The sequence below is a fragment of the Lutzomyia longipalpis genome, chromosome 2 (assembly GCF_024334085.1).
Source record: "Lutzomyia longipalpis isolate SR_M1_2022 chromosome 2, ASM2433408v1".
NCBI classification, from domain to species: domain Eukaryota; kingdom Metazoa; phylum Arthropoda; class Insecta; order Diptera; family Psychodidae; genus Lutzomyia; species Lutzomyia longipalpis.
In genome coordinates, this window is record NC_074708.1 from 30,707,470 (window position 1) to 30,729,346 (window position 21,877).

Sequence of the window (21,877 nt, forward strand, 5' to 3'; positions counted from 1 at the left end):
AACAAAATTTTAAATATCCTTAAAAGGATTCAAAGTTCAGTTTGTTAAAATCGCTACTTACATGCAACTCATACATGGTCCACTCGATTGACGTACTACTTCACCTACTTTGTAGGCTCGCCCATCGATCTGACACCCTTGAAGAGTAGCATGACCTTTGTAGGCATGACGCAGGAAGTGTGGTGGTAAGGTGGTTGTTGTCGTTGTCGTGCTTGTTGTCACGTTCATCACAGTTGCCATTGAAACAGGGCACTCATACCGCGGACAGCAGAAGCCATGAATTGGCTCTTCGTGACAACCAGTAATTGGTGGTGGGCAGGACTGTTGTAGACAAATGATGTCACTTCGGAAGCAGAAGCAGAAGTCACATGGATCGTCTCGCGGAATCTGTTGCGCAGACACATACAGCTTGCCACCGTAGCGGCATGTACCCGGTCCGAATGAAGATGGATCTTCTTCATCTCCATAATCTTCTTCCTGATACGATGGACCGGGGTAGTGTCCAGCAGGGATTTGTCCATACCCAGTATCGTAGTGTGGTGCACTTGTTGAGTACTGACTGAGATCGGGGGTCATTGTTTGGACTGTGGCGGGTTTCTCATCTGGCACATGAGGTTCCTCCTCGACAACCTCTTCCTCCTCTTCGGGTTCAAAGGAGATTGGCACTTGACTTTGATCCTCATCAGGATGCAGAGGTTTCTGTGGTGCTTCCTCATCTTCTTCTATTCTATCATCAAGACCACCCTCTGCAGGTGGAATAGTTGTCCTATCTGATGGCTCTGTTACACTCACTTCAGTCTTATGTTCCTCCTCCTCCTCCTCGCCATGAGGCGGTTTCAGACTTGTGACTTCCTGAACACTTTCTGGCTCCTCTGGTTTCTCTTCTGGGTGCTCTTCCTCTTCAGGTTGTTCCTCATGTGGTTTGGCCTCAACCGGAGCAATGGTGGCCTCCTCAGCAGGCGTTGAAGCTTCCAATTCGGGTTCTTTTTCACTAGCCTTTGTTGGTTCAATTTCAACCTCCTCAGGAAGCTCCGTAGCTCTTTCAGTTACTGGTTTCTCAGTCATTTCACCCTCTTTCTCACCTTCCTCAGATGGTTCAGGTTTCTCTGCTTCTTCACTTGGTTTCGTTGGTACGTACTCATGCTCAACAATTTGCGGCTCAGGAGTTTCCCTCTCAGGTTCAGCTTCTTCTGGTTCAGCATGTTCCTCCTCTTCTTTGCTTGGTGTTGTACCCTCAGCTGGACTTGGTGTAGCTTCACCTTCTCCTTCTTCTGATGGTTTAGCTGTACCCTCTGCCGGACTTGGTGTTGCTTCTTCTTCTCCTTCTTCTGATGGCTTAGCTGTACCCTCAGCTGGACTTGGTGTAGCCTCACTTTCTCCTTCCTCTGATGGTTTAGCCGTTTCCTCAGCTGGACTTGGTGTAGCTTCACCTTCTCCTTCCTCTGATGGTTTAGCTGTGCCCTCTTCTTCACTGGGAGCGGACGGTGTTTCACTTTCACTTACTTCTGTGGGATGAATTTCTACACTAGGAGTTGGTTTCTCTTCATCTGATGGTTTTGTTGGTTCAACTTCCTTTAGTGGTTCTTCCGTAGCATGAGTTAATTTTTCTTCATCTTCCTTTTCAGATGGTTTCGTAATTCCAGGTGAACCCTCCGTTACCTCTTCTTCCTTCTTCTCAGTAACTTCTTCAATACTTTCTTCAGTAGCAGGACCTTCCTCTTCTGGAATCTTTTCCGTTGGTTTTGGTTCAATTGGCATTTCTTCCTTTTCACCTGCAGGTTCTCCAGTTGGTCGACCTTCAGTTGCGCTCTCGCCCTCCATTTCTTCAGCAGGGGTTAATGAAACTTCAGTTGCAGCTTCTCCTGGGGCTACCTCAGGTCGTCTCGTTATAGTTTCTTCTGTGATAGGTGCTTCTGATTCAGTTTCTTTTTCTGTCACTGATGGAAGTTCTTCACTTGGTTTCTCTTCTTTTTCGGGTTCTTCTTCCTTCTCCTCCTCTTGTGGTTTTGGTGTTTCTTTCTCCTTTTCTTCCTCACTTGGCGTTGTATGATCAACAGCTTCAATACCAACAGTTGTTTGAGGTTCTTGCTCCTCCAGTGGTTTTTCGGTGGGCTGAGATTCTGGAGCATGTTCTTCACTAATAGGAGTGGCTTCTTCAATAGCAGGTTCACCTTCTTTAGAAGGTTCAGTTGGAAGTACTTCAGATGGTAGTTCTGGTTTCTTTTCAGTTGGCTCAGTTGCATGTTCCTCTTTCTCAGTTGTTTCTTCACTTGGAGTTGGCTTATGTTCTGGTTCCTCTTCTTCTCCTTCGACTGGTTTTTCAGGTAAACTTTCTTCAGGAGCAAGTGTTCCTTCTTCACTCGGCTCTGTTGCTTCTTCTTCAGCCAATGTTGTTGGTTTTTCTTCTAGAATACTTGGTTTTGTAGCCTCCTCACTTGACGGAGCTGGTCCCTCTTCCTCTTTTTCTTCTTCAGGTGTTTCAGCTGGTGCTGATGTGGTCAGTTCACTGGGTTTAGTGGGTTCAGCGGCTTCAGCTTCTGTCACTGCTTCTGCAGGAGCACCAGTTTCACTTTCTACAGGTTCAAGTTTTGTTGGCGTCTCTGTTTCAGATGGCACAAGTGGTTCACCAGTAACATGCATTTCTTCTTCAGTTGGTTTCTCTGGTAATGCTTCAGGAGTTGGGCTGGCTTCCTCTTCTTCTGGTCCTTCTGTAGCTTCACTTTCAGGAGTAGGTTTAGCAACTTCTTCTTCAGTTGGTTTCTCTTCTTCCTCTGATTCTTTTTCGGGCTCCTCTGTTACTTCAGGCTTCCTTGTGGCAATTTCCTCAGGTTCACTTGGTTTCAATGAAGCCATCTCTGCAGAAAGGGTAGATCCCTCTTCCAAAGCTGGTGTGGTTGGTGAAGCGCTTTCTTTAGTAGTCTCTTCTTCATCCTTTTCTTCAACACTTGGTTCTGGTCTTTCGTGAGATGTCGTTGCTTCTTCTTCGGGTTTCATTGGCTCTTCTTCTGCAGTTGGTTTCTCTGTAATTTGTGGTTTAGGTGTAGCTTCCTCTCCTTCTGATGGTTGTTCAATCTCGGGTGTCCTGGGTGGTTCCAACTCAGTTGCAGGTGTAGAAACTTCTTCCTCAGGTGCTTTAGTTACTGCTTCACTAGGTGTGGTTCCCGAAGGTAATTCAGGTGTTTGATCTTCTTCTTTTTCTGGATGATCAACCTTGCTTCCAGGAGTCTCAGTAAATTCTTCAATTGGTTGTTTCGTTGTAGCTTCTGCAGGTCCATGTGTAGGTCCAACCTCAGCCTCTACTTCTTTTTCAGGTTCTTCTTGCTCAACTTCTTCAGTTGGAGTTGGCTCAGGAAGAGATTCAGGCTTAGGTTCCTTATCACTTGGCGGAATGTGTTCTTTTTCTTCTTCTTCCTTTCCAGGTTCAGGGATAATTGCTGGTTTAGTTGGTTCTTCTTCGGGAAGTTCTTCTTTTTCAGTAACAGCAGTCTCGGGTTTGGCACTTTCAGTTGAAGTTGCGGTAGGAATTGGTTCTTCCTTTTCTGTGACTTGCTCAGCAACTTCTAACTTGTCTGTGGCGTACACAACCTCATCTTCAGGCAAGTGGGGTTTCATTGTTTCTTCCTCGAGCGATGGTTTCGTTGGAGCAGGAGTTTTTTCTTCAACTTCAGGACTACTGGTTTCTTCTTCCACAGGTTCCTTCTCATCGGGTTTTTTAGTTATCTCACCCTCAATCTCAGTATGAATAGTTGGGACAGCAGGAATTGATTCTGTCTTTTCTTCAGTCTCTTTTTCATGTGGAGTACTAGCGGGGATTCCTTCAGGTGCCTCTCCCTCTTCTGGTGTTTTCGCAGTTGTTCCTTCTTCTTCACCGCCACGAATATCCAAATCTACAGTCACTGTCTCTGGTTTCTCTTCCTCTTTGGGGAACAAAATTCCAATGTCTTCTTCTGGAGTCTTCTCTACAGGAGCTGCAGTTGTAGCTTCTTCTTCTTTCTCAGTTGGAGTTTGAGCAGTGGGTTTAATCATTTCTTCACCTTCTACTTCTTCAGGTTTTTCTTTTTCAGCCTGCTCAGTTGGAGATGGACTTTCTGGTAATCCTTCATCCTCTTTAGGACCTTCCGTCTTTTCTTCTTCTGCTGGACCGGCTGTTTCTTCAGGTAGTTCAGTTGCAGATGGCGTTACAATTTCTACTTTTTCAGTCACTTCGCTAGATGGAGTATGCTCTTCTTCTACCTTTTCTGTAATATCTTCTGGATATTCTGTCGCACTGGGTTTCTCAGTTGGTGCTCTTTCTGCTTCGGTAGTTTCTGGTTCAGCCTTTGTTACTTCAGGTTGAGCAATTTCTATTCCAGGTGTGACTTCTTCTTCTGGTTTTTCTGCCTCTTCAGGCTTTTCTTCTTCTTCCTTTTCAGGTTTGCTTTCTCCTTCGGGCTTTTCAGTGTAATCTTCAGGTTGTAGAGTTGAGATATGTACAAATTCTGGCTTCTCTTCTTCATCTACACCTGGTTTTTCTGGAAGTTCTTGCTCCTTTTCAGTTACTGGGGCTTCCTCAGTTTGTCCTTCCGGCGTCTCTTCTTCTTGAATTGGTGGTATATAACTAGGACTAACAGTTGCACTTTCTGGACGAACTTCTTCTTCCTTATGCGTAGTGACTTCAGATGGATACAATCCGGTGTACGCTTCCAAAATTTCAGGACTAATTGTTATATCTTCATCGAGATCTTCAGGCGCTGCTCTTGTTGTGGCTTCTACTTCTGCATCTTCTTCACTTTCTGGCTTCTCTTCTATTGATGGTTTTTCTTCCTCGGATGGTTTTTCCTCTTCAGATGGTTTCTCTTCCTCAGATGGTTCTTCTTCGGATGGTTCCTCTGGTTTGGGAGTCTCTACTCTCTCAATAGGTTGCATTGTAATTTCAGTAACTTCAGCTTCTTCTCTCTCTGTTGTTACAGATGGCTTCTCTTCTGGCTTGACTTCTTCAATAACGGCCGGAACTTCATCGGAACCAACTTCTTCAACAGTGGCGGGAACCTCAGAGGCTTCCTCAGCAGTCTCAGTGGTTGTTGGAGCTCTTGTACGATCCTCTTCAGATTCCTCTTCAGATGATTCAAGATCCTGAGGACATTTGTAGTTGGGACAGCATTCATCAAAGTTCCTGTAGAAGGGTTGGCACTCAGCATAATTTTCTGGAGGTGGTGGGCATTTGACGGTTTCGCAGTGGACAACACTATTGACGCAGGTACAGTAAACTTGACATTTGTTAACGGCGGGAATAATTTCATTGTTGGGATAACTAATTCCATCCACCAAGCAGTTCCCTTCTCCGGGAATTGATGGAGGCAAAAGTTCAGCGGTTGGTGATGGAGTGGACAAGCCTTCTTCAGTGGATCCCTCCTCGGATTCCTTTTCTTCGCTTTCTTTGGATGTAACAGAAGGAATTGTTGTGGGAATAATCTCCTTCTCATCAAAAATGGCAGTTGTGGCAAGAGGTTCTTCGGGTTTCTCTTCTTCTTCCGGTTTCCCAGTAGCTTCAAAAGCTTCTGGGGCTTCAGGAACTTCAGTAGCTGCCTTTACAGGTGTTTCTAATGGTGATTCAGTGGCAGGTGCCTCCGATTCTTCAGCTCCTGGAGCTTTAGGTTCTTCTGTGTGCTCCTCATCTGGTGGTGCAATCGGGGCTTCTTCGGGTTCTTGTGGTTTAGGCAATTCAACTCCTTCAGTGTGTTCTTCTAAAGGCTCTTCAACTTTCTCCGGTACTTCTGTTGTTGACAATTTCGGTTCTTCAGTCAAATGTTCCTCTGGTCGGCCAGGAAGCTCCGTAAGCGATTCCTCAGATTCCTTGTCTTCGTCTTCTTCATCCTCTGGTAAGAATGTGACTGCTGGTTTTTCTTCGAGTTCCTTATGTTCTGTCGTTGCGGGCATTTCTTCTGGTTTCTCCTCAAGTTCTTTATGTTCTGTGGTTGCGGGAATTTCTCCTAACTTTTCTTCCAGTTCTTTATGCTCTGTTGTTGCTGGAATTTCTTCTGGTTTCTCCTCAAGCTCCTTATGCTCTGTCGTTCCTGGCATCTCTTCTGGTTTCTCCTCGAGTTCCTTATGCTCTGTTGTTGCTGGCATCTCTTCTGGTTTCTCCTCGAGTTCCTTATGCTCTGTTGTTGCTGGCATTTCTTCTGGTTTCTCCTCGAGTTCCTTATGCTCTGTTGTTGCTGGCATCTCTTCTGGTTTCTCCTCGAGTTCCTTATGCTCGGTCGTTGCAGGGATCTCTCCTAGTTTCTCCTCAAGCTCCTTATGTTCGGTTGTTCCAGGCATTTCCTCTGGTTTCTCCTCGAGTTCCTTATGCTCTGTGGTAGCTGGCATTTCTTCCGGTTTCTCTTCGAGTTCCTTATGCTCGGTTGTTGCTGGCATTTCTTCTGGTTTTTCTTCTTCAGTCTTTTCAGTGGGTTTCACTTCCTCTTCGGGAACTTCTGTAGCCTTTTCTGTAGGTTCAGGCAACTTCTCATCAAAACTTGGTCTCGTCGTCATCTCCTCCAGAATGTGTGAGTCTGAGTCAATTGTGTATTCTGTCACTTGCTCATGTTCAACAGGCTCCGGAAGTTTAATAATATCTGGGGATTCTGTGACAATTTCTCTCTCAGGAAGTTCAAGATCATCATGTCCAGGTGTTGTGGATGGCTCCACTTCCTCATGTGGGCGTTCAGGGGTGATTTCCTCTGATGGGGCACGTGGAGTTGTAGGTCTTTGTGCTTCTTCTTCGGATTCCTGCTCTCCACTAGCCTCAAATTCAGGAGCTGGAGTTTCTACGTGAATTGGTTTTTGTCCTTCTTCAGATGTTGAAGATTCCGTAGATTCAGTAGATTCAACGGACTCAACAGACTCACTGGATGATTCACCGGATGCTTCTTCATCATGTTCAAGTGGTTTCTCTGGTGGGAGGTACTGTTCAGCTGGTGGATGATGTGTTGAAGTAAATAGATCTGGTTCAACAGTATTGTCATCTTCAGATTCAACTTCACCAGATTTCGTGTCTACAGCACTAGGTTTTTCTGTCGGTGAAACACCCTCATCATGTTCTGTTGGTACTTCTTCGGGCATTGCTGGTGTGAAGCCTGGCTCTTCTGGTGCCTCAGTTGCCCTCAACGGTTGTTCAGTGGTCACCTCTTTAATTCCTTCCTCTTCTTCGTGACCCTCTTCTGGTTTTTCTGACGACTCACTCTCTGTAATTATTGTTGTTGGTTTCAATTTCTCAGTGGTGGAGATTGTTTCTTTAACTGTTGCCGGACCCTCCTCATCTTTTTCAATATGAGACTGCAAATCCTCATCGATTATGTGTTGTTGCAAATCTTCCTCTTCACTCTCTGTGGCAGCCTCATGAATTGGTTCCGTCGTGGCATCACCATGAGTCAGCACAGTTGTCGGTGCCTCAGTGTGGGCCACTTCACTTTCGGGCTTCTCTTCTGGCATAATTTCATTGAACTTTTCATCCACTTTGTCAACATGAATTTCTTCCTTAGCTGTTGTGCCCACTTCAGCGGATTCAGTGGTCATTGGTTCTTTCACATCTGGCAGTGGTGTCTTATGTTCTGGGGCCCCTTCTTCAGTCTTTTCCTCATCCTCATCAATTCGCGTATCCAATCCCGTTGCCAATGTTGTAGCTTCCTCTTTCCTCGTAATACTTTCAGGTGATTCCGTGGGTGGTTCCTCGCAATCGTAGACATCGGGACAACATTGACCATCTCGTGGTGGACGTGCTGTACAGTTCTTGCCCTCATTCTCCAGCGGTGTTCCACATTCTTGCACAGCACAGACAATATCACCTCGCATACAGTAGCAATGCTCACATGGCTGGTCGGTGAAAATGAGAGCTCCATCGGCAAAGACTTCACCATCGTGGACACAGTCAGCCTCAACACCTGCAGGTGTTGTTGTGGTCAGCATGAATCCTGGTGTTGGACGTTCAGTGGTTGTTGTTTTATCTTCCAACATGAGAGTATCCTCTTCGGCATCGTGATCTATAAACAATAGAAGGAAATATAATTCATTAAATTATTTTTATGAGAATGTCCATAAAAAAAAAGAAGAAAACAAAAAAACATACCGCATTCATAACGAACTGGGCAGCAGACTCCCTTGTTGTAGATAGGTCGACAACCCTCAACATGTAGCGTACATTCTTGCATGACACACGCAGTCATGTTGCGAATGCAATAGCAAAGTTCGCATGGTTTTCGTGGATTTGATGGCACTTGAGCACCCTCAGGGTAGAATCTATTATCAATAGAACAGCCAAAGCGATCGAGGCCTCCAACCTCTGTCGATGGACCCGACGTGGAGTGATCAATGAGTTCCACAGGAACTGCAAATGTTGAAGGAGATATGGATGAGTATTTGATTGAGATGAATAGACTAAAAGGTCATGAGTGAGAAATGATTTTGCATATACCTTCTGGGCATGTAATGACAGGACAGCATTGATCTTCACGTTTCTCCACCACGCAATCCTGCCCAATTGGCTTTGTGAATGGACATACACGCAAGTAACACATCAGCATTCGATTGTGGCAAGTACAATTGAGGCATGGCTCATTCGTCATTATCCTATCACCCTCTGCATAGTGATTGTAATTGTAGTAGCAGCCAGATTCTGAAATGATCAATCAAGAATTTCAATTAGACATCATCTCTCATGTGTGATATGCGATCGCAAAGATTACACCATGATCAATGCCGTGAACATCTTAACACCGCAGCACAAATGCTTCAGTCAATGATGTTAAAATTCATTTCACACATTTCTGGGGAAATGATGGCAAGAATTGGGACATTGGCACAGTATATGGGATAAATATGTGGTACAGAGAAATCACATATTGGTGGATTGGATAAAAAGGTAGATCATAGCAATAGGCAGGCCAATGTTCATAAATCGCTGTGTAAAGTGATTTTCATGATGCACATTATTCATCTTAGCACCGATTTCCGGGAATTTATTGCTGTGGCGAGTTGCACGATTTTCCCCGCTTGTATTGGGAAGTTTTGTGGCAGCAAAAGTAGCCGAAGATTCTTTCTCATCATTTGAGTAAATGCTTAAGCATAAAATGGGTATAGAATTGGGTACAGTTGGCAAAAGAGGGAATTTCTCAAGTGAAATTGCTCATCGCGGAAAAGAAGAAAGCTTCTTGATGCGGAGGCGAAAGAAGTCAGCACCAAGCAGTCAGAGTATGTACTGCTGAGGCGCACACCAGAGACTTCTTCTCTCACAAACTATTCTTTTAAAACAATTCAACATTAATTCATCCACATGGAGATTGCATGCTCCTAATGACACTCAATTATGTTGAAGCTGAAAACGATGAGAATGGCTTTCTTCTCCTCCGCACCTCACACCGGTTTCTTGGTGCCTTCCCGATACAAATTGCTCACTGAAAATCAGTTCCATTTCGTTTATGGTTATAATCCTCATCCACACTACATATATATTATTATGTATTGCATTTTGTTTTCATATTATGTACAAGAGTGTGAACGATGATTTTATTGCACCCATTTGAGACGAAATTTATAACACACTTTTGCTTTTTTTTAACGCAGTTGACTGATCAAAGAGGATCACACAGTTTAATTAGAAGATGATTACATCAGCCCCCGGATACGTATAGCTTGGGCGACGATGCCTGGACAAGCAGTCACACAAGCGCCACACTTATTTCCGCAATCAACAGAGATGAGTAAGTTGCGATGGTAATTATCTAATTTTCGGTTTTGTATCCAGCTTTTTTTTCACCTCATCAAAACACCAACCTGAAGGTCTTCCTTCAGCATTCTTTTTATCATTCCGCAAATCAGGTAGCTCAATTCTTCTCTCAACATCGCATTTGATGGAAATGATGGATATTCTTCACTCAGGCAACAAAATTGATTTTGAAAAAAGTTACAGATATTGTATTTGATGGATTTCAATTGATGAAATGAAGAATAAGACATTCTCTGTGCCAAAATACTATATACGCTTTTTATGTTGAGTTCTTTTATCATGTTTAATTAATAAGACGTTTCGGATATATATGTCTGCTTCTTCAGGATTGCAGATTTTCTTAAATAGATTAATTTTCAATTTAAATGAATGAAAAAGTAAAAAACGATCCAAAAAATTGCAAGCCTGAGGAAGGAGAAAAAGTTCTCCGAAACGCCGTACTTAAGAAAAATGAGGAAATTTGGAAAATTTAAATACCTTGTATAACTCTCAAAGCTCTGCGTATTCTTAATTTTAGGATGACATTAACTAATCCAAAAAATGCAATTGAAAAAATATTCTAAGACATAATGGGCTATAATGTTTAAACATAGTCCCTGCTCTCCTTCTTCCATGTAATTAGTCATTTAATTGCAGATAAAAAGAATTTATGAAACTTAAAACAAAATTTTTATTTAAGAATCACATTTTCCTATTTGTTTCCCAACGCTTATCATCCGTTTTTTTTGCCATTTAAATCTCACATGTATAAGCATAAGAAATAAGAATAAATGGTGGTAGAATTTCCAAGTGTGGAATGACTAAAGATGAACATAAAGAAGGGAGAATCTTAGCAATTTGGCGGTAAATAGTTTTAATTAATTTTATAAAGTAATTTATTCCTCATAGCCCATTATCTGTATGGTCGTCTCGTAGTCGCGAAGAATAATTAAAGTTGTATATTGTTATAAAAGGGAAAACCGTTAATAATTTCTGTACTTTCTTAAGATGAAGTAAACAAACACACCTTAGGCCACAATGCAACAATAGAAATCCCTCAAGATTCTTTTTCCCATCACATGAGGGCTGCAAACATTCTCTATGTGTCTACATTCCTTGCCATTTTGCTGTATAGAGATGGGTGTATGGAGATGTTAAAGGAGAAGAAGAATAAAAAAAAACGAAGCATTCTTACTCATCTAAATGACGATGTAATCATGTTCACGGTGATCATATTGGAGTTAGAAATGAAGAATAGTTAATTTTCTTTTACTCATATCATATACTCACCACTATACGTCTCTAGTTCCGTGTTCTCGTGCACAGGAGCTGGAAAAAGACAGAGAGAAATTAACAGAGCAATTAGTGTCATCGTACAAATTCAATTTTAATAAGATTCTCTTGTTTTCTATGTGATGGGACTAAAGAAAGAATTTTTGGTCTGTGATATCACTATGGGAACTCATCATAATGCCAAAATTAACTGCCTCGTGGAGCTACATATATCGAGAACATCGGCGAAAAATGGTAATTTGGAATGGTATCCCAGAATATTCCCATAGCCACTAAATGACTCCGCTTAATTCATTTTCTGTGTCATTGCTTATTCTACGAAATTTTTCTTACATACAAACACTATTATATATTTTACCAAAAACAACTTTCAAAAAAAGAAAGCATCAAACATTTTAATCTTGAAAGAAAAAAAATGCTTCTAACTGGAAGTCAAGTGAAAAAAAAAGATACCTACAGCACGCACAATAGAATTACGAGACATTCAGCAATTGCCCACAGATGAGGAAGACTTCTGCTTGTTTGGATCTCAATGGGGAATGATTAATTAAACTCGCTGACAGATTTATCAGGCAATCGCTCAAGTTCAATAAGAAAACTTCAACGGGTTTTTGCAATAAGCATCATCTTGTTCCACTGAGATCAGCCCATAACAATAATAGGCAATTAATGTGTGACTCAGGAATATTTTTTTGCAATGTGCAATTTTTTTCTTTAATCCAGGAGTTATTTATAAATCGGGAACATAACATCAAGCACAAATACCTGTGGAAGAACTTCCCATATTTGCAAAGATTCTCAGCGCAAATAATTTTTATGCTTTACCGTTAAAATTAAATTTGAGTTCAATTTCAGTTTTTTTTTTAAAGTAGGTATGGTTCTTAAAAGATCATTAGTTTTTTTTTTTTTTGAGAATGATTCTGAATAAAAGAGATACAAACTCCCACTTTTGACGCCAAATTATAATTGATTGAATGAATCTTTCTACACGTCTAAGATTCAAAATGAGAGTTTTTAGTCTGATCTCAAGATAGACAAGATCTTAAAGTTTTTTTTTGGTAATTGATAGTGTGATTGTTTCTGTAATGAGTTTTCATCCTAATTAACTGAAGTAGACCAATGTTTTCTGGTTTTCATGCATCATTAAACAATGAATCAATATTATCCAACACTACTTTGACTATTTTTTTATGATGTGCTGATTAACTACTGGTTTGCATCATATTTTTTTATTAGGTTTGTGCTCTAATGATGCATAGTTAGAGGTTCGATATTAATCTTAATATTTCTACGTGATAATATTCAGTATAGTTCCTGTTCAATGTATCAAGAAGTTGGTAAGAATTGTAACCATACTCCAAAAAATAAACCTCAACACCTAGAACCGTTCTAACCGCGATCTACTGATTAGAGAATGATAAATTGAAGTCTTCAATCTGTGGGCGACACATGACATTTCCCAATCATTCATGCATTTCCCCATCAATCAACCATTAAGTGGGTAAAAGGCTGTTTGTTGAGTCTAGACACGAAATGGTACTCATCCACCAATCCTCCTTTCGGTTAATCAGGTATGAGGGCTTCTAAGACTTAATGGTTCTTACCCGTATAAGGAAATCACCAATTGTGGAGAAGGGAAAACGCATGTGTGTACTTTGCATCCCAGCTGCCTGATGAATTGAAACTATGACCTCTTCAAATTTATCACATATGCAAATCAACAGTCACAATTGCGAAAAAGCCCACAGGAGGGTCTTCTAACCCAAGAATCATAGAGACTTTTTGCTATTTGTGACCAAAGGCACCATGGAGGCGAAAATCTATATTCCATCAAACAGATAAATCTATCGGGTCGCCATGAGATTAGCAATAAAACAAGCAAGAATGTGTCTTGATGGTTTTCCTCAGTTCTTATAGTTTGTATAGATTTGTATTATATATGTATGTATATAAATGTTAGAAGATGGAATTTTCTCCTGTAACCCAATGGTACAAAATTTTTCAATTGAACGCTCTTTTCTTCCTCATCACCGTGTCTTGCCCATGACAATGGATGTGTGACGATGTGGCCTCCTCAATAGAGGCCATGGGTTCATATGGTTGAAGTCTACTAGTGAAAGAAAAATATATAAAAGGGAGCCGTTGCGGAGTGGCAGCAGAAATATTAATATTCCACCGTTTGTGAATGGATTGTGAATGAAAAGAGGAGAAAATCGTTTAATTGAAGTCACATCTGCTGCCAAAATATTTGGCAATATTGAGTGAGAAATGTGATTACTCAAGGGGAAAATGGCAATAGAATGTCTGGGTTGCTGTATGTATGTATATTTATACACTCCATTGAGAGAATTAACTTTTCGAGCAAAAGCCATTCGCCACCGACTGTCACATAGCATTTGATACAGTCGCAAACCATGTGAATCACCTGCTAAACACCACGTTTTCACGGTAGCCACAGCCAATTTCAATTTTGATTAGAATCTAAAGAGACGTGCCGGTATTTTTACAAGAGTAATTATATGCGGATAAGTGCTATAAAGTTATTATTAGGACTAACAAATTGCTCATATGTGGCCAATAGACACACCTTCGTGTGTTTTATAATTTATTCCGTTTGCTGTCCGCTCGTAAAATGATTCTCTCGCATGTCCATTCATAAATAAAAATCAGTGTCAATTTCACGATTATTTTGGAGTTGTACACACACACATCTCGTCAGTAGTCAATGATCCACCACAAATGGTGTGAATGAGTGATTTACGTGAATTTGTTAACCATCCCATAGGATAATTGCTTTTTTAAAGGAGAAGGAAAAATTATATATGCATCTCATATACACTCAAGGATACAATCCTTCGTGTGCTCAATTATTTCTCGCATGCATCTTCACACAAAATTAACTTTGAGGATTCCGTCCAACCCCAATTACACGGATATGAAAAAAACTAAAAAGGGAAAAAGCCGCCAAGGACCACCGTAAATTTTCTCATATAAATTTGCACTATAACTTTTTTTGTTGTTCATTTAAAGTATGTTGTATATGATGGTTCTCCTTACACACATATAAATTGCATATTAGTTTTTTGCATACCATCCCTGCACTAGTTGTATGTCAAATAATAGATATTTATTGCCATTCTACTCCATTTCTATGTAGGATATGTTAATGAGATGTGGCGAGGTGATTCTTCTCACAGATCACCGATAAACATTTCTTTCCGCAGAGGGAATACTTTTGCAGTTCACTGAACACAGGAAAATGCATAATGTGTGAGCCAAAGAGTCTCCTTTATGGTTATTCATAATGAGAGTTCAATGATATTCAACACAACTATAGATAGATAAAGGAGTTTATTTGTTTCTGTATAGGAAAATGTCTTATTCGAAAAGAAAACGGATAAACTCATTTTCCCAAGAAAAGGATATAACAAAACAGATCTTAAAAAAAGATGAATTTCCTACAGGATCATCCTAAGGGCATAATCCGCATAATCTATGCTATTTTACTTTTATCTCTTTGGGAAATGTGTTATTTTGAGCTTTTCCTAAAGCCCTACCAATCTGACATTTATTACCCCAAAATTCTCCTAACTAACACAAATTAACGAGATAGATTTTTATTATACATATCATCAGCCACAAAATCATTCATCGGCTCACACTTTCAGAGAAAGATCATTATGTATATAAATCGTGCGCATATAGGCAAAGAAAATTATCCCCAATAAAAACCTATTAATATTTTCTTCTCGCATTTAATCGATAGGCGGGTAATTTGTCGTTTCTTTAGTGCTCTATAAATGATCATAATGGTGGTATAAAAAAATTTATTCGCATAACTGTTGGGTGTCGCGTTTTTTTGTGTGTGACAAAATTGCGTAATAAATATATTAAAAAGAAATTTTTAATCGTTCTTTTATTTTTCGGAACGTGCCAAGCATACCAATTGCACCTTTGACACTGACTTTGAAAATAAAGTTGTATCACTTGATCACTGCCGGGGGAATTTATTGTATAAGAGCAATGAAGCGTGGGAATTACTAAAGTTGATGGTGGAACAATATTGAACATAAGAGCATGTGGTTGGAAGTTATGTTGGGTGCGAGTGAGAAGGAGAGAGAATAGTGATTTTGCAGAAAAATGAACCTGTTTCGATCGGATTTCGTGTTGTATAGTAGATCTTTTTTTTCCATATTCCTCATCTTCGCCAAGATGCGGGATATCCGCGCCAAGTTGAGTGACCCCCTATTTGTCTTTTCGCTTCTTTAACCACCAACACAGCCACATAGTGTTTTTCCCAAGATCAAGTTATGAGTCTCTCGGGTGCCTCCTTCCACACACTGCTATATATGCAGCTACGATAGTAACATGGCAAATTGCATAATCTACGTATAACAACAGAGCCGGTACTTGGAATACAAATACAGGGAGTCTCAATAAATAATTAAATTTTATTATTTTCCATGCGCATTTCAATTTGTGCAATTTTCCCGTCTTTACCATCCTCCCCAGCCTTGGCATTGATCTCCAATTGTGATTCGAACACCGTGTGTTGTGAGGATCTTCAAGCGATACCCACAGAAGCACCCAGCAAATGGGAAACATGATAATGACAATAATGTCGTAAAACTGACGACGACGATGATGACGGAAAAATGGTAATTACACCCATTCTTGAATTTATATTAATATTATTTTAAAATTGTTTTACAATAATACGCCCCAAAAGAGATTGAATATTTTTCACGGATAGATAAACTCCCTATAGGATGGCTTTGGTCACTTTTTGCTTTCTTATAGTGATCAAAATCAATTCCAAAATTGGAACATTACGCATTGTTTGCGAAAAAGTCATACAAGTCAGTTAGGATCTGTATGTGTGTTGCTCCAAAAGGAAAGTAGATATTGTGCTACACAACATTTTATTCTATGAGTGGATATTTTTACTCAAGGGGCGGTTAGTTAACTCGAGCTATGTTTTTTTTTAAATCTATAATTTAATTTTGAAGTAGTTATTTTATTATTAAGAAGTTTGCAATTGAGGAATTTCTTTTATTGAAAAATCTATAAAAACAATTTATTTCTAAAAATTTCTTTATTAATCTTTTGTTGTACAATAGTATACATAGTAAATCTAATCTTAATATATAAAGCTGAAATGTTTGTCTGTCTGTGGCACATGAACTCCTCCGAAACGGCTGGGCCGATCTTGATGAAATTTGGTATGGGGGTAGAGGGGGTCAATACGAGTTGCAAGCGCTATATGGGATTCCGCCCCAACCCCCCTTTATAGCGCCCCCACAGAAACATTGATTTTTCCCATTTTCTACCTGCTGAAGGGTCAGATAACGGGATTTTTTTATTTAAAAAATTTTTCGGGGTACCGTATTATTCAATTCATCCCCCTTACTAATATACGCCCCCCTTTTATAGCTTAAAATGGAGTTTGCTCACATGTGATTGGGGGCTCGGGTTGACTAGTGAGTAATAAATTGGTATTGTTTATTTCATGCTTGTGAGATTCTATGTAATTTCAAAAACAAAATTATAAAAAAGTGTTTACCAATAAAATGCGTTTGCAATTAATACAATGCTTGTGTTCAATTTTTCGTACAAATCTTTTGATGAGCAACAAAACAATTTAAAAAAAAATCAATACATTTTTCAAAGAAGAAAAACAAAGAAATTAAAAAAAAAGTTACTCATCCGAAAATTAAAATGTTATTGCTCTCGTGTCATAACAAAGATTAAAGAAAAGTAAACACATTGTCATAACATCATTTAAGAAACACTTCAATACGCTTTGAATGGCTTGTACATGCTCACTTTGTACGTAATTCCAGTTAAAAAAAAAAAAGAAAACATAGAGGAAACTTTCAATGAACATAACTGGACTATTGCTTATTAACATTTTAACTATTATTGAGTATGAGATGCAGAGGTGTCGCGAATAGGGCAAACTACTCGGTATTCACATAGAAGAGCGAGATTTATCCACCCCTTGGCGTATATAGTTTCCTCTAGTCCGTTGTGTCCTGCCAAGTGCTTTTCAGTGAGGCACGTATTGTGAACATGAGCCCATAGTGATGGTTAGCATCGAAGGCATTGGTGCAAATTCAATGAATAAAATTATATGTATGTACGGCACTCTGTTGGCGAGGAGTGAGCCAAACAGTGAAGCAATTACCATCTGTCGTCTTTTGGATTTGTTAACTAAATCTCAAGTCACGACCGCGAAGGAGCCTCCTCATTGGAAGCCAATGCAACTTGTGAAGGAATCGCGCGCGATTGAATTTCGCTTTCGTGACTTCAAATACAAATTGTTCCACCCAACAAACACCAGCTATATTTGCCAAGATATAATAAGAGTGAGAGCGCCTCTCATGCCATGGGAGATATGAGGGAAAATTTTAATGTGTTTATATAATGCACTTTATGAATGTTTTATAATGGAGAATGCATCAGCTGCGCGCGGGAAAGATGCCGAAGAGAGCGACCCAACATAATCCATGTGGTTATGTATTGAGATTTCAAATACACCAGACACTAATTCCCATAAATTGCACGCATTTTTTTTCCACCTTCCTCTCCATGCGACCTCAACCAGCGAAATCATTTTTCTCTTGCATGTAAGATAATACCATGGAATTGTTGAAAAAGAGAGGCAGAAAATTTCTTATATGTGATTTCCATCGTATGTGACTTGGCGCGGTGCTGTAGCCATGAACTTGGAAAGGCCACACTGTTCTTGCGCTGACAGTGAATGTGGCTATTCTTTTGCACTGCGTCGTCCGGAGAGAGCAAAAGAAGGTTGAGTACGTATTTGTACGTGAAAAAAAGGGGGCCTGGAGAGATTTTTTTCGCGTAAATATTTTTTTTCTTGTGAGGCCCCGTGCGCGAAAATGATCCGACAATTGAGCAAAATTACATAATTATTGCGGTGTTTTCGGGTGTCAAAAACCCCATTCTTGCCCCGAAACAACGAACTTTTAATCACGCTTCGTTTGCCTCACATTCCTTACGATCACTTTTGGCGGATATGTGGCGTCTTTTTGCCAACGGGCCAGGTAAACACACTGTTTGAAAATCAAAAGATTTGCGCATGACTTCCGGGCTATATTTTTTTTTGCAAGAAACCCTTTGTCCAAGTTTTTATTTAAATTGTGGAAATTTTTGAATCACGACATTTCATTTATTTTTTATTTTATTTCATTTTAAAATACATATTAGAAGCATAGTAAAAATCTTAAATTTTCTTTGAATGTTTATTTTACCGCAAAATTATTTGCCTCCTGAAGAGTTCAAACCCTTGATACGTTGCAATAAGAAAACAGAATTAGGAACATGCTTCTAATTTAATAAAAATGTTTTTAAAATTTATGCGATCGCAAAAAGGTTAAATAGAAAAGCCTAGATGTTAGCTATGGCGCTTCTAAAAAAACATTTTCGTGACGATCTACATATCATAACATAAATTTTGAGAACAAAATCGCGATCAAAGATATATTTTCAAAATAAACTCATTCCCTTTCCCTTAATTTTACAATCAAAAGAAAATAACAGATAGATAGAAATTCTGATAGAAATCTATACCGATTAATTTGAATAAATTAAAAAGGTTGATAGAGGTAAATAACGTGCCACTGTGAGAATTCTATTTTTAGACCAAAATTTCTTTTTAATTCCAAAATCTCCAAAAGTGGTCAATAAATCTCATTGGACGATGTTTCTCTCCGCGTGCAATGTAATGGCATTTTGTAAGAGATAAAGGCAGCAATAGAGACAAATTTATGCAAATGCAATTTGGTGATTTAGATAAGATAAATAGTCATGAAGGAGAATAAAATTTCAAAGGGTCACGAAAACACTTGTTGAAACGTTCTTCACCTGCACGCAATCATTTTATGCAGTGAATCTGTGTTGTGCCGGTTCTTCCCATGGGGCGAATAGTTTTAATCCAAAAATGCTAATTGGAGCCATCGAAGCGATTTGACCGAAAGCGTACTGAGAGCATTGCCCTCCCGAGAAAAATAAATTGATTTTTTGGACATAAACTTCAATCCGATGAAATTTGATTATTATGTATACGCGCCAGAGAAAAACGGAACCTTTCTCTATATGTACATATATATGTATCTAGGCATTGCGTTCTTGTGCGTTTCTCTCTTAAAATGACTTTTTGCTCATGCGGTGAGCTTCCATCAGTAATTTCTTCATCATTCCCATCATCTCCAGCACATTTGATTTTTCGGAGTGAAAAAGCAAAAACCCATAAAATTTCTCCATCGGGAACTCCCTGGGGGAATGCTATTTCCATCATGAGTAAAAACTTTTCATTTCACTTCTGCAGCCACTCTTGTTGATGGCAGAGAAGGTATATAATTTTTAATCGCTCCATGATTTAATTGCATGCTATGGGATATAATTCACAAAGTGCATTTTTTTTAACGTCGTCCCAACATGCGTGTGTGGATCGTAAATATTGGGTCCGAAAAGCATCAGAAGCGGTAGTATGAGCGGAGGTTTGGAAAAAAAAAGAATGCTGATGTGACGTTAAATGAAGAACCTGCTGGAATCCATTGAGTTTCTTCATGCATAATTGTTCTAAGTGTGTTTCACTTCTTGTTCCGAGTGAACAAACATAAGAAATAAGGCGGAGTACAGATTAACGGTGAATAAATTTAGGATAACTTTTTTTTTCAACCACATTATCTCCATCTTGCCCAATCTAAATGGACACGAAAATGTGCTTAGGTCACTTTCACGCAGTACACACTCTCTGGATCAATCAGTTTCAGATACGACGTGGAAATTATCTAAAGCGTGCACAGTAGGCATACATATGTACATATATAGTTACATATATTTCCACAACTCACCTGATAAACATACTCCCACAAACGTACACATCACTAAGAGGGTTGTAAATTCGAGCCCCAAAGGGCTCGAACGCGATCTTCTCATCGTTGACGTCTCTCGCCTGGAAGGAAAGAAAGAAATATTTCAAAATTAGTTTAATTTAAAATAATGCGTTAAGTTTTCTTTGAACTCATTGACCCCATTCAGTGCATTGAATTAACTTGATGAGTTGCTCTTAATCTCTATTCTTGGTATTTCCAAATCGATTCTAAATAGGTTGGTACTACTTTTTCCCCTTTGGGTATAAGATGAAAAGCTCAAAAGCATTTTTTGCCAAACAACAAAAACATAACTTAACCCGAAAAATAAAATAAGGTCAATGGAAACGCCGCCTTATTTATAAATCTGCTTTTTAAGTGTTTCTTTTGGTTCACATACAAAATAAATCGGGTAATTATGTTTTGAATAATAGTTTTGAAGCAATTGACTGCGATAGAAATAAGAAATAGGTAAAATTCCTTCTAATCCTTTTACATAACAAAATCACAGATAATTATAAATCTTTTTTTTTTTCTACACATCGATATGTAATAAAATTTGTTAGAAAAAATCTTCTTTCGTCACCGTATAATTTAATATGTGTAGTATAATTTTTTAGGGGACCGCAAACGAAAGATTTCAATCAGCAGACAACGAACCCGATCAAGCGGCTCCACAAGTTATGCCAAATGGTATAAAAAAAAAGTCAATCCACTCATTCATTCACGCAGAAGCCAGTTGAGGAAACGTATCAATGATCCACTTCTGAGGTGTCACAAGTGGATCTCGCAAGTGGTTTGATTTGTTAATTATGCATATATCAAATCATTTAATTGCCCCCTGTGTATGTGTGTTAGAATTTCGATTGACCCAATTTTCCATGCCGCAACCAGCCATTGAACTTGGGTACGATCGCTAGGAGGGGATTTTCAATTTTCAACGGCCTTGCAGCGGGTCTCATGACACCCGAGACAGCCTCGCGAAGAAATTGATGAGATAAACGGGCATTTTACAGTTTTATCAAAATGACGGGGGGACGGCTCTAAAAATAGATAGGCGCCTACATTAAAATAATTTCTTTACAGTTTCGAATATTCACGCTTCTATCGGTATTTGATCTACTTCACTCACCCACTTGAGACCAATGGCGGCTCAATAGTTGGACAGAAGATCGCACAAGAAGATGCGCAGAGAAAGGTGTTCCCTATGGCTATATATTTCTATTTTTAGGCACCCATATTGATTGGGTTTTTCACATTTAAGAAACAATATATTATGCATCTATTAGGCTGAAATGGTTGCTCAGACAGAAGTCACGAATATTGAGGAGGTTCGTTGTGCGATAAACTTTAGAACTTTAAGCGTAACGGAAGTTTGATTTAAAAAAAAATCAATCTTAGGCCCACAATCTATATAAATGACTACATATAATATGACTTTTATTAGAGGCTTAAAAAATATCTTTTTAGTGTAATTATGTTTTAAGATCATAACTATTCATTGACTTTATAATATTTGTCTTTAAACCGTATATTTTGTTATAAAAAGCTTTCACTTTTTAAAATTCATTTCGAATTAACGTCTTAAAATTACGAAATTAATCTATATATAGCTCATTCATGGTTAGTTGCTAAGAAGGAATTTTTTTAGAGGAAATATTTAGAAGTTTTCCCAAGTTTTTTTCCCGAAACAATTGCAATAAAAACAACAATAAAAACAATGTAGGAAATGAATTAATCTAAAGGTAAATAATCCTTAAATCCGTCATTTAATTTAACGATTTTATCTTTTAGAAAAAAAAAACCTGAACACTACGATTAAATATAATAGTAGGTATGTTCTTTAAATTTTATTAGTTACAGTAGTGATCATTGTAGTTTTTAGTTAACTTTGAAGCTTAAATAGCTCAACTTTGGACGACATTTAAGGCTTCCATGTTTCATTGATCCCGTCTGTCTCATAGAT

At 39.1% G+C, this 21,877-nt stretch overlaps 1 protein-coding gene across 2 annotated transcripts in view; it reads right to left on the bottom strand.

Moving 5' to 3' along the window:
* LOC129790092 (titin) overlaps positions 1–21,877 on the bottom strand; it is a 43,067-nt gene that overhangs the window by 1,180 nt on the left and 20,010 nt on the right. For both annotated transcript variants that reach the window (XM_055827308.1, XM_055827309.1), the window contains exons 2-6: positions 19,894–19,994; positions 11,012–11,050; positions 8,432–8,632; positions 8,087–8,344; positions 62–8,000 (exon numbers count right to left, since the gene is read on the bottom strand). In XM_055827308.1, coding sequence (XP_055683283.1) covers positions 62–8,000; positions 8,087–8,344; positions 8,432–8,632; positions 11,012–11,050; positions 19,894–19,978 — 8,522 coding nt within the window. In that variant the 5' untranslated portion in view covers positions 19,979–19,994. The remainder of the gene's footprint in view (positions 1–61; positions 8,001–8,086; positions 8,345–8,431; positions 8,633–11,011; positions 11,051–19,893; positions 19,995–21,877) is intronic.